Source organism: Ptychodera flava, chromosome 5, assembly GCF_041260155.1.
Source record: "Ptychodera flava strain L36383 chromosome 5, AS_Pfla_20210202, whole genome shotgun sequence".
NCBI classification, from domain to species: domain Eukaryota; kingdom Metazoa; phylum Hemichordata; class Enteropneusta; family Ptychoderidae; genus Ptychodera; species Ptychodera flava.
The window spans coordinates 28,726,440-28,740,586 of NC_091932.1; the positions used below are offsets into that span (position 1 = coordinate 28,726,440).

The 14,147-nt window shown below is 37.4% G+C and overlaps 1 protein-coding gene across 1 annotated transcript in view; it reads right to left on the minus strand.

Annotated features, from left to right (window-relative positions):
- Positions 1–11,164, minus strand: part of LOC139133440 (probable serine/threonine-protein kinase roco11) — a 32,256-nt gene extending 21,092 nt beyond the window's left edge. The window contains exons 1-5 of the mRNA XM_070700034.1: positions 11,065–11,164; positions 10,172–10,345; positions 8,171–8,381; positions 7,104–7,855; positions 1,578–1,810 (exon numbers count right to left, since the gene is read on the minus strand). Of these exons, the coding sequence (XP_070556135.1) occupies positions 1,578–1,713 (136 nt within the window). The 5' untranslated portion in view covers positions 1,714–1,810; positions 7,104–7,855; positions 8,171–8,381; positions 10,172–10,345; positions 11,065–11,164. The remainder of the gene's footprint in view (positions 1–1,577; positions 1,811–7,103; positions 7,856–8,170; positions 8,382–10,171; positions 10,346–11,064) is intronic.
- Between the last annotated feature and the right edge of the window lie 2,983 nt (positions 11,165–14,147).

Consider the following 14,147-nt stretch of genomic DNA (forward strand, 5'->3'; position numbering starts at 1 on the left):
GTCGTATCACTTTTTCATATGCAAATATTCAATTGAATGAAAGAAAGACGCGCTGATCATTCCTTTCATATGCAAATCAACAAGGCGTATCACTTTATTGACATGCAAATCAACATGATAAATCATGTCACTGAACTCAGTACAGACATAATACAGGGCATAGGTATGTGATAAATAATAAATGCCTATTACCCGATCATGAAGGCAGGAGTGGTCTTTACTTAACCTGAAGGTCTGTGCGTTACCAGAAATACGTCGCTATTTGCTGAGGCTGTAGGTGAAACAGGGATTGTGTTTCTTGTGCCGAAGGATGTATATATTTTTTTACTATAACCCAAACGGGATTCGAACCCCCACACCCTCACGGCAACATGTTAATAATAGATGTTAATAATAATAATAAACGAACAAAGTAGCCAGATAAAAACACGGAATAGAGTTTTAAAACACTTCACCTGCTTATTAAGATATTGTTTAACTATGGAATTGAGAAGTTTACTTGGGAAATCATGACAGCTGCCATAGTATACTAGTTTCGACGAAGAAGCGAAAAAGTTTCCATAGCATATCGAAGTGTGTCCTTTTCTGCACTAAATCGTTGTTGTCAATGAGCTCTTCAAGTTCCTGTGCAGTTGGTTTAGGCCAAAGTAATTAAATTCTTTGTTTTGCGTCCCCACCCGCGTAGGTTTTTAAGGTTTTCATGAAAAACACACACAATGTATTTGAATAGGACTTTTTAGGACATTTTAGGACCGCTTAGCTTTTCTGAACTAAAATTTTGATACAATGTTTTATTTGCTGTAATCAAATTACATTGTGTTTATTTTCTTGTGTGTGTTTTTCAGCCGCTTAGACGCATACCTTTTCCCATTTAGAGTGGACGCAAAACAAAGAATTTAATTACTTTGGCCTTATTACAGAAGTTCGTCGCTCATCGCGATCGTACCACCCACGATCGTTCCATAGCTGCAGACGACACTTCATGCATGGGCACATGACCGGGCATCTTTTCACAAACCATTTCCCTAGGGAAATAACCTTTAAACATACCGTAACCCTCAAGCATCACTTCTTTCGAGCCAGTGGGCACCAGATTTATTTGTATTCTTGTCACAAAAGTTTGTAATGGAGCATCATGACACAGAATGAGCATATGGCATCATGCATGGTTTTTGTTCGGGTTTATAGCGCCATTTTTATTAACACTGTGGTCATGCATCGCCACAAACTCATGGCTATTTCCCTCAGCCTACGACCCTTGGTAAACAGCGATGTAGTTTGGAAACCTTGGGACGCTTTAGCCCACTGACGAAGTAAGCTTAATGTGAATTCACTATGACATGCAAAACGTGACCCAGATGATAAATGTATCGTCTGATGTTGGTATAATAGATGTTTCATAGAAGTATAGAAGTAGGTATTAGCTTTTCTAAGTGTAAAAACAGCATCGGCCATAACTGAGTATTATAATTTTGAAGTCGAATTTGCTATTTTACAGGACTAAGTATAAATATAATAACGATGGTGCTCGAGATTGCGTTACAAGTATATTATGGTCTGTAATTGCAATGATGTACCTTTGCATATCCACTCAGTTATATCAACACCATAAATATCGGCCCCATCCGTGCTGATATGATTCGCTTCAAAGTCCTCATTGAACAGACTCCTTTTAGTGGACGTTTTTCCAGAACCAAAGGCACCAACCAACATCACTCTTCCTCGGAATATCTTCTTTTTCACCCCAGGATCATTCACAGTCCTCTTTAATTTGTTGTTCAAGTTGGCCTACGGAAGAACAGACATTGTTCTAGATATATCATTTTACATTTAACATGTGCTATGTGCAACTTATATCTCTCTTTTGAAGTGAGAAGTTTGAACTTTGTAAAATTTTTGCGTAAAATGGTACATTTAAGCAACCTCACACAACGCTAACATTTCGTGTTTATCGAAGTGAGAGGGATGACTCTGAAGAGGTTGGTACTATCCACGTGACCTTATTACCCAATAATTACGGAACTTTGAATGTGGCCAACTAACCGTTGACAGTCCTTGTTGATCTTAAAAGCACTTTGCAATAGGATTCACCTCAAAACATTAGTCCGTAGCATGAAAGAACTCTAATTTGAAGAATGGCAAACCCTAAAAGTTTCAAGTCATATTGTTGATTAATTACTGTTCAGTAATAGTATCATGCATTGTGGTACTCACCATCTTCAGGCGGGCAGCAAGGAACAGCCAGCGACAAGTCAAAGAAGAAAATGATAGTAAAGAAAATGAATATTACATCACACTTTATTTGCATAATACAGGCATATGTAACTGTTCGAAACAAAGGAAGTTAGCAAATTTTTAACATCAACTAACTTTAGGCTTTTTTCAAGTTTGTTTTCCGATTTGACAAAGGAGTCACATATTAAATTTTGGTCTTGAGTGTTGAAATATACTCTGTGTATGAAAATAAAAATATGTCATTAATTGTAACAGAAAATACTGTACGCTCGAATATACAAAAATAACCTTTTCCACCTTTTTACTTCATATAGATCAGGGAGTTTTTACTTTTAATAAATGCTGATAATTTTCGCTAGTTATTGATAAACCCGACTTAAGTCCAAAACATATTTGATCCTCTGTTGAGAAATCGTAAAACAGATAAAATGTACAAACCAAACGATTTTGCTTTTAGTGCTTTTGGTTACTTCAAGCAGTTAGGATTTAAAGAGAAACTTTACGGTGCACTCTGATTTAATGCTGACAAGTTTGTAAACTTGTGTACTTACCGGCTACAGAGTAAGTTTGTTTGTCATCCATCAGAGAGAGAGAGAGAGAGAGAGAGAGAGAGAGAGAGAGAGAGAGAGAGAGAGAGAGAGAGAGAGAAGAGAGAGAGGAGAGAGAGAGAGAGAGAAGAGAGAGAGAGAGAGAGAGAGAGAGAGAGAGAGAGAGAGAGAGAGAGGATGTGAACACATCGTAGTGTTTGATATTTTGAAGTAATCACAATTGTGTTCAAGTGACTACTAAAAATATTGTAAAAACTTGAATGAAAAGTTGATGCTTGAATAATTCAAAATGTCTATGTACGATACTCACCAACTGTAACAAAATAAGAGAGAGAGAGACAGAGAGAGACAGAGAGAGAGACAGAGAGAGAGTGATGAAGCATTTGATTCAAAGGAAGAAGTAGATGAAACTCGAGGGTTTTTCAGAATTTTTGTCGTGCATCGTGCTTAATATGGTCTACTTACTTAAACCATTTAGTCTATATATATGGTATGAATTGAACTTATTGCTTTCTATGTTAAAGTAGATTCCGTTCAGATGAGAATGGGTTCAAGGTTGAGTATGTTAAGCAGATGGCAAACATTTTGCTAGTTAATGTAAAACTCCCTGCATATAAAGGCACACTGATATTGATGACTTTTATGTTGACAACAATAATGCATGTCATGTACGGGTAGTGTTCACAAAATCAATTATGAGCAGTTCAATACGCTTTTCTTAATAGAACAAAACAATGAAAACAAATATGCAGAATAAAAGTGCGAAACATATAATATATAATTAAGCAATAAAGCACACCCAGCGACGGTATACCACTCAATTTTAACCAGTTCACGACATATATATGCACGAGCGATAACGAGTGCATATATGAAGTGAACTCGTCAAAACCGAGTGGTATACCGTCACTTGGTGTGATTTATTGCTATTATATCATAAGAGTATGTAGAAATTCTGGCATATAACGTCAACAAAGGATTTTTGCTCTTGCCGAAAGCTCATGCGTGTGCCAAGCGTGGTATATCACGAATTTAAAACGGTTCTTTTGGCGTATCATCCTATCAGATCGCAGCATTTGCGCCATCAATAGACTGGTATGATACAACTGTTGTTTCCTTAAACGTCCCGAAGGTTTGGCCTAATGTTTGAGCTTTTTTAATATTTCTTTGACTATGTATGCATTTACTTCATAACGTTATGACAACAATTTACTGTGAGCTAAGTGATATTATAATGCAATCATTCAGAAGATTGTCTTGTATTTAGATAAAAACAGTAACGTTTTGAGGCCAAGTACGTCTTCCTTCTCAAGGAAACTTGGATGAAGAAACATCAGGGACAAATAAATAGGTATAAGACATTTTTTGGTAGATGCCGACATTGTTGTTACTTACCGGCTGTACATTCATGTTCGAGTGACAGGAGGACAGTAAAAGAGAAAAAAAATACACTTATTATTGTGTACAATTGCCTGATGACAATTGTTATAGCACTGCTCTTCCAGTGCAAAAAGGATTAAAACGTCAGCACGCGATTAGATTAATTAGGATTAAACGGTACTTAAGAAGAATGGTATATGTTTTTTACTGTCAATAAGGCCAAAGTAATTAAATTCTTTGTTTTACGTCCACTCTAAATGGGAAAAGGTACGCGTCTAAGCGGCTGAAAAACACACACAAGAAAATTAACACAATGTAATTTGATTGCAGCAAATAAAAAATTGTAACAAAATTTTAGTTCAGAAAAGGTAAGTGGTTATGTCCTAAAATTCCCTATTCAAATACACTGTGTGTGTTTTTCATGAAAACCTTAAAAACCTAAGCGGGTGGGGACGCAAAACAAAGAATTTAATTACTTTGGCCTAATTCTGGATGTTGAGATTTTGATTTTGATTCAACACCGTGCGTCAAATGCCATATTTGACAACGAATGAATTGATGACATTTAAACTACAAAAAAACACGATAGGAACTAATTTGGGATAATTGGATGGTAAAGTAATGTCTTTAAAATCTGCAAATGTTATCTCATCTGCTTTTCTTTTTAAGTTACACACTTGTTTTTATCAATAATTTGTAATATTGAGACATTCAGCTATAGGGCATATAACATTTTTCGAGAAATTTGAAAATTATGAATATCCAATTACCCAAATAAGTTCCAATCGTTGTTAAAATTAAAAGTTTTAGAATACGTGATACGTGATACTTACCTCCTGGGGGAGCAAGAGAGAGAGAGAGAGAGAGAGAGAGAGAGAGAGAGAGAGAGACAGACAGACAGACAGACAGACAGACAGACAGAGAGAGAGAAAAGTCAGTAATCCTGAGAAGATGTCACGTATATGTGTACTGATGATAATTTCTTTCAAAATCATTGCGTTTAGCTCCATGCTTCGAGCCATCTATTGTTACAAATTTGCAGCCGGATACGTACATGTACACTCACAGAGTAGAAGATAATTTGTCCTCCTTGCTTACATTACAGACTCGGCTTCTTGCCGTTAGATACGTCTCTAGCCATTCAGGCTATAATGACATGTGTAGATAGTTTCCTGACATCAGATACCTGCATGGTACCTTAATACTTCCATTAATAATGCTACAGAAATCAATCGCCGTTGCCCATAACAATGTGTTCTGCTTCGTTCGGAACTTCTAGCAGGTGTGCAAGTTTTTAGTGGAATAATTATCAAATTTTCAAGGATGTCTAATGCCAGGTTAAAAGACTTACCCCCTATTTGTATTGTGCATTTGAGGAAAAGAGAGAAGAAAGATTTGATTCAGTTGCGTGCAATCAAATAGAACTGGTTTTTGAAAACAATCGAAAACCAAAAGTTTCCAAAGAGGGGATAAAATGGAACGCACATGCAAGGGCCCATTAGCCTGAATATATCACTTTTCAACATGTGAAGATAAAGTGAAAGCAACAGGCATATTAACTGTTGAACTACTTTTGAAAAAACAAACTGAAAAGAACGCTTGTTAAGTGACAGATATTTGTACTTGTATCATGCCCTGACTGAATCCATCTAATCTGAATGGCTCACGCCCGGGTTCATATTCTCAACTTGAAAACTTGAGCCCTGAACTGTGTAAAATAAACAACAACTGAAAATCTTACTGTATGATTGGATGATTAAAATTATTGTTTACACTGTATCTGTACACTTTTACCAACTCTTAAATTCGAAGAGCTCAACACTGCGGACTCTGGTCAACTCTTATCAATTTTAAATCATCAATGTTTTCCCCTTGTGCAGGCAATTGGAGGTTGATTGCAAATCGTCACAATACACCCAGCAGGGGGAATTTGACAATGCCGCAAAATAGTAGGCTTCATTTGACTGATATCAAGTGCTGTCATCTAAAAACACTTTGCGTGTAATCCGTCCGGGTTAACAAAAAAGATCCGTGGCTGTTTACCTCGCAGTCATTGGCCACAGGAGCACAGAACATCTCTATCAGGCTTGCTGAATACAACAATGGATTCTTAACTGTATTCATCTGTATAAGCACTGTTCAGCTAAAATACAGGCAATAATCCATGATAATACAGAAAGTATTATTGGGTTTTCATGCATGGACACCCGACCTTTCCTAAGTATACAGATAGAAGGCGCTAGTGACGAAGGGTTCGCCGCCAATGTAACTACATGTATAGCAAGTGTATCATTACAGTTTGAGGGCGCCATACTGAGATGAGGGTATTTACTTGAGTGCGCGAGACTGTCACCTACATTAACTTCGCGTTTAAAATAACACCTGTATCAAGCATTTGTCGTATTCTTTTCCCTACACAAAGGGTACAAACGGTTTTCTCTTGTATTTGCTTGCGGATACCTTACATAACCCCAAGGGAAATAAGCATATTTCGTGTTAATAATCACATTACTGTGCTTCGTGATTTCCTGCCAAAATGCCTTCGAATACATTCGCTAGTCATTTGTATCCTCTGATTCTACAATGTTTGTATAGTACTTACCATCTGAGAGAGACAGAGGGACGGAGACAGAGAGACAGAGACGGAGAGACACACAGATAGATAGACAGACAGACAGACAGACAGAAAGCCTGTTAATTGACATGAAATAAGGAAGTGCATATAAAATGCAAATAGAAAGAAAGTAACAAAGAATAAAACAGCCGACACATGTTTCTCAATTAGTATTAGGTCAATTCTGAGTATCTACAAATGTCAACCAAAACCTAATTCTGAGAAATGTTGAAATGCATTTCTACTTGACAATATTGGTTTTTTTTCTTCAGTTTCTGTTTTAAATAAATAGATATCGTCATATATTTTAGAAGCGTTATACTTACGATTGTTTGCTGCATTTGTGAATATATGTGAGAGTGAGAGAGAGAGAGAGAGAGAGAGAGAGAGAGAGAGAGAGAGAGAGAGAGAGAGAGAGAGAGAGAGAGAGGGGGGGGAATGAGAGGGAGAGAGAGAGAATAACTCATGTACTTACTACATATTGTGACCAAATCATTGAATTTGCGATTAAAAATAATTTATGTCTTCTGTTCATTTCATTACTTAACTTAGGACATGTATGAAAAAGGTCAAAAGTCTTAGGTAGATAGGTGAGTATGGATGGGTGTAATAAATTTATATAATTACGATACTTACCGGCTGAACACGTAGAATTCATCGATGTAGGGGAGAAAAGAAAATGATGTTTATATTACTGCTGAAATTTTTATTGCAGGACAAGATGGTAAACTACGGAAAACGCCAGATCGAAAGATTGTCGATTTGACATCGGTCCAATGTTTTAGTAATCGTTCTTGACATGAAAGCTTAAAACAATTGCCTCCCTGCGGCCGTATAAGATCACATCGATAAACAGATCGATGTGTATTTGTACATAAGATTACGCCCAAGAACCAATTTGGGAACAGTTCTGTGGAGGCATCTCCGAGAAATGCTTGCGAACTGACAGATGGCAGGACATGCATGGCAAAACACAATAAGCTCCCCCTCCCCCGATGCAATGCTCGAGTACTAATTAAGTTCTAATCTCGAGTAAGCGTCTTCATTAGAAAACTAATATAAAGGAACGATACACTTACTGTGCTCCGGAAGAGTTGATATTACAAATGTTCAGGCGGGCAAAGGAAGAAAGAAAAGATAACAGTTACGTATACCGACAGTATTCTATACTGGGCTAGCAGAACCACTTTCTGTAAGATACCCTTGTTGTTCGATTCAATGCCAATCTTTTCGACATCGGCATCGTGCCGAAGAGTAAATTCACAACTGCACGAAACATGGAGAGCCAACAATTAAAATCATTATCGCCAAAATCAAAGTCAAAGTGATCTTTGTTCCAAAGTAAAAGTGAAAAAGAGCAATTTCACATGATTAAATAACTACACGTGTTTACCTTCATTTAACTTGAGTATGAGGGCGAGTTCATCGTGACCAATCTTTTGCAAAAGTTTCTGCAGAATGTCCGTGTGATAGCCCTTGCCGAATTCAACGGTTTTCTTTCGCTCAAATTCACAAATTATATCAGATGGCTTGCGCATGTTTTCGAGATTTTTCATCGATAAACTGGCTGCTCAGCTTCTTGAACGTTTCGAACTTCTCCGATTCTGAAACAGTGAAGGGAAACGTATACTTTGTAAGCTGTGGAACCGCATGAGAACAACGATACAGTATTTCGTCTTGCAGTTGTTATCGTCAAACTTCAGACAATGCTTGTTCTCAGCTAATACAGTTAGGGAAGTAACCAAATACAGTGAATTGGATTTTTACTCCACCTGGTAAATTTTCATCAAAATGAGGCTATGACCTTTGACGTAGTATGTTGCTAAGCGACAATCACTAATCAATATGGCGGCGTGTCAAACAGCCGCCCGGCTACAACCCAATTTTCTATTTATCTCTCTCACAAAATTATTCATTTCTGTAAACCTAAGGCTAGGATATTCGTACTCTGATCTTTACAGAATTGAGTGTCTTATGCATATTCAGTTTTTTTTCTTGTGCGTAGTCACCAAAACTGAGCCTCCGGGTCGATATGCGACGCTGTTTAGCCTGGATTTGAAAAAAATACTGTATCTTCTCACTATTTGTGACGTGAAGATCATGTTTACGATATTATGTAGCCCCCGAACTGTAATACGACTGTATGAAATGTAGGTGTTCTGCTGAAATTTGAAATGATGAGTCAAGTTCAGGTAAGAGTTGATGACCTTTAAAATTGCGTTCTCTTGTAATCTATTGTCTTTTGGGCTACTAGGTTTGGACATGGAGGTGTCAGAAGACATGGTTTGCCCATTATATCTTTGGAACAACTGTGGTAATAGAGGATACACAATTGTTTATCTAACGTATACATGATACTACAGACAAAGAAATATAGTACACTAATATTGCTTGCTGATGTTTGTACTGTCATAAATTATGCAATATCTGGCATGTCCGCCTACTTTGCACGTTTTCTGACAGCACTGAAATCTTCACATACACTGCACAGAGTTGTCCAATGTAATGCATAGGAGTGAATGTTTCGACTGTGACATTGTATGTTGTGTTTCATTTGTAATATTACCAAGTTTTGAAAATGGCGGGAAATCAAAATGGCCGTTAAAATTTGAATTTAACTACTTAACAAATGTTTCACAAAGGAATGGTTTCCTAATGCGATGAAAGCCCATATCCCTTCAGAGGGTAGAATTCAGAGAAAACCAGGAGAGAATAGGAAGATATTTTGAGGTCAACAAATTTCAAGAGTTACAGCTAGTGGGGCTTTACTGTTCATTTTAAACAATTTATAGTAAATAAATTCAGATGTTTAGATACAGTAAAAATGCCTATTAAATCAAAATAGGTAATCAATATGTATTAATACTTATAATGTATAATAAAGTGTATCAAGCTTGTATTGACATATCAAAGTGTTTAAAAATCAAAGATATCGACGCATTGACGAGCTACTACATGTACACAAAACACTTTTTGAACATAAAATACGTTTCTTAGATTATATATCAAAGGACAAGCGATTGAAACTTAAATATCTGTACTGATGTCAATCGTCTCGTAGTACACCATTTTTTGTACTTAGGCCTAAGTGCAGTTGAAGCGCTTATAGATTAATTGATATTTGGTAGCGCAACTTTTCTGTTTTGACAGTCTCATACATCTTTAGACCTACATGTTTATATTGTGAACAATATTGATATCCTGTATCGTTCAGTTTAAAGTATTGTTAATGACTATATGTCCAGTTGCTAGTATCGAATTGTTCAACACAAGCCGTTATATTGTTGGAGTGTTTTGATATGCATATAAATCTACGGGAAAATGGCTGTCAAGTGCTTGAATGTAAATAAAGTTCAATGCCATTAAAGTGGACACATTTTTAGTTTGAGTTTACCTTCAGGTACCCTTTCATCGATTAACCGTTTGAGCCTAGACCAATAACTATCTTCACTGGGGTTGTTGTCCTGAGATTCATCTGATTCTTGTAAATCTTCACCGTGTGCGGCGCCCTCTTCTAAATCCTGCTCGGTAAACCCATCGGCCGTTGCCATGGTACTTCAAAGAAATTCTGTTGAAAAAGACCAGCTCATTCTGAGTGATAAATTCTACACTTGAGGAGCATTGGTACCCCTTTCCTTGCCCCAATATTTAGCCCTCTATCGGCTGGTCCATTGGTTTATCGATACGTACACATAATGTAAGAGTGCGTGTCACTCAAGGCTGTGCAGTTCAAGGCTCAGTAGAGCGCCATTTGCGAGCGTTATCATATGTTTCACAAAAAACAGAACAACAACTCGCCGTTCACAGAAGTGCACATTATAGTAATAGCGATCCAGCCTATTTATGTGAATGTCAGAGAAATATAATTCTCCAAATTAAGTCGCTGCAAATATACCACCAAACCATGGGCACTGGAGTGGAAACTACGATATCACCACAACTGCCGAGCCTATCTTCATGACGCCATACTGGTAGTGGACTTATAAATTGGAATAACTGCATCTCTTTTGTGCAGTGATTGTAGCCAACTTGAGATGTCTATAGACATGTAAACAGCGACAATTTTTGCTTTAAAAGACACTGTTAGTTTGCGTTAGAAGGGAGATTGCAGATGTACACTTTAAACCAAGCTGGTTTGACTTTTGAACCCGGAAATAAATATATAAAAACAGAAAACAGCACAATATGCCCGGAAAACATAAAATGAGCTGTGATGTCCGCAATATTCTTGCAAAGGCTTTATCGGCATTTACAGGTATTAATAGCTGGAAATTGTCGTTACTTAACTGTAATGTAAAAGTAATGAAACCGCGCTGAAGGCGTCAAGTCTTCCACCAGCAGTCTATCCTATGTACTGTGTTGACTCCGTAGGGTGAGCATCGTAAGGGCGCCACCATGCACCATTCGCGAGAACAGCGCAGCCAGCGGTAGAATGGGAATCGTGCTCCGTGCGATCAATAGTGTGAAATTTACAAGGTTGAGTTCCCCTTATCGACAAATATACCTCTCGTCTGGTTTTGGGGTTACATACATTAATTCGCACTCTCGCAAATGCACGGGGAGCGAGACTCTTTTCATTGCTTCAAATGTGCCTGTGTCACGCTCGTAGTTAGGGGAATTACGAACCCTGCCACTGGGTGAAAACCCTATAATACAGGACAATACAGGCACGTATTGTAGCCTGTATTTAGGGTAAATACATGTAAATAAAGGGCAATACAGAGTAATACAGGAAACACAAATACAGGCCCTGTATTTTTGCCTGTATTTACCTGTATATGCACTCTTACAAATACATTGTAAATACAGGTAAATGAAGGTTAATACAGATTATAAATACAATCTGTATCAATCATGTGGCATCATTGTTTACAGTTATGAGATGATAGTGGGCCATGGACTCGACTAGTCCTGATGGACTATTTCTATGGTCCAAACCAGATAAAGTCATACTGTCACTGTAATATTTTTCTTGTAACTGTACCTTTATCTGGTTAAATAAACAATTCATACATGAATTTGTATGGTTTAAATTCATCTATATACATTCCTGTATTTGGGATGTATTTCCATGGGTTGAATTTACTATGTATTAGGCCTAGATTTGCCATGAATTTCTTAGTCCCAAAGAAACCTGAGTGAATCGTTTGGCTAAATGGCTTGACGCATTGTAGAATTGAACATTCACAAGGCATGTGTAGACTTATCGTGCCGAAGCCTTGAGACAGAAACGGACATGTATGACATAAAAGTGATAACTGATTGTGTTACGGAGATATTTTATCTCAGACAGTGAACATCGCGGTCATCGACACCAGTAAAATGGTTAATTAAAACAACATATGTCAACATATGTCTGAGAAGACGAGTTTTCAAGAGATTTAAGAGTTTTAGGAGAATTTCATATAGTCACGATGAGTAAAAGTGACTTTTACGTACGAAGTTATGGGAAAACTTCATATCGTAGAGATGATTTTATTTAAGTTATAGCGACGATGTATTTGTTGGAGCATCGGTGTTACGAAACTGAGATATTTTTGGATTTGAGCATTATTTTACACAAAGTGAATGCGTATTACGATGTTGCGATTCAAGTTGCCCATTCTTTTTGCATAACTAAGCTCACGGAATTCTTTTGTGATGCTATTCTATTCTTTGCGTCTTTAGAATTTCAAAAAAGGGACAGAAACAGATACATGAGAATTTATGATTATTGTGCCCCCTAAAGGGAGCCACACGAGGTGAAAAAGGACGGGAATATTTAAGCCGCCAATCTCTGAAACTGATATGAGAAATCGGCGATTATCCCACTCTGCCTCATTATATGACGAATATGCGCAATTAAGTTGTAAGAAAATATTTAAGTTGAATATAAGAATGATGGTATTGTCATAATGAGAAGACAATGTGATGATGACGAAGTAAGGGAAATGAAACAAAATTGCACTTATTTTCTTCAGAGTTGCGAGGATGGCCATCTTTATGCCGTTTAAAACTCGATGTAAAGAAGGAATTTAATATGTAATTTTTCGCTTTTTTTAAAGACTTTACAACTTATTGTACATGTACGACTTCTAACTTTCTTTACACTATAAGATGTAACTAGTTTATGGATAACAATGGGGACGATTTGCTTGAAAGACGGAGAGTGTTACGGAGGTATTTTATCTCAGACAAAGGTTAATGAACCTAGCGGTCTTAGTAAAATGTACAATTTTATTCACTTTCTTAGGCTTGATGTAGCCATCAAGGTATGGGCAGACCTCCATGGTGTAGCTTAACTGCAATACGAAGCCGTAAATTGGATTCACTGGTTATCACTGTTTTGGGGTACGTCCGGATGCATGTCAGCCGTCATTTTCACAATGGAGACTCATAGCATGCATTGTTCATCACATTATATTTTTGAGCCAGTCCGTCTTGGAATTTGGGGCATAGATCGGCAGAATGAGGTATATTTAAACATGGAAAGAGTAGCAGAAAATCTGTTCAGTGATTGGAGATCTGATCATGGACGCAGCCTCCGTACAGGCCCTGGCACTAACCACATTTGTCAGAGGATGAGGCCGAAAAAAGAAGGAAAAAATCCATAAAATCACGCTTTCGTTACTTGACATTTGATTTTTGCTTGAACAAAGATGTTTTTTATGTTTCGTTTTTCCTTTCATATGTAGTATACATTTTTTTCTTCTTTTTTTCTTCCGTGTTTACGTAGCTCTAAAAAGTTTAGGGTCGGCAGTTAAAAATAGGGTAGGTCGGGCTATCGAAACAGCTCAATTTTTTTGTTCGGCCTCGCCCACTGACAAATGTGGTTAGTACCAGGGCCTGTACGGAGGCTGCGGGCTTGTCAAACAGCTACTAGTGTCAACAGATTGGTCAATTAGCGAGCGTTATCTATTAACAGATACCTGCACAGGGCGTGGCAGGAATTATTAGTGTAGAAGTTATGAATATGATCAATAAATGTCTTGTATTAAACTATTTTTCATTATACAAGCCTTACCTGTGTCTAGTGTGTGCCTATTACTTTACGCTAGCTATCTCTGTATAGGATTTCAAAGAAAACAGTCTATATCTGTTAATTGCCCTCCCTAATCCCCTTCATTAATTTGTTCTGCCGATCACTGACGCGGGGGCTTATCGCCCTGACCAAATACCTCCTTAGCAGCTCATAAGGTAGTAGATGGACTACCTTATGAGTTGCTAACGAGGTATTTGGTCAGGGCGATAAAGCCCCGCGTCAGTGATCGGCAGAACAAATTAATGAAGGGGATTAGGGAGGGCAATTAACAGATATAGACTGTTTTCTTTGAAATACTATACAGAGATAGCTAGCGTAAAGTAATAGGCACACACTAGACATAGGTAAG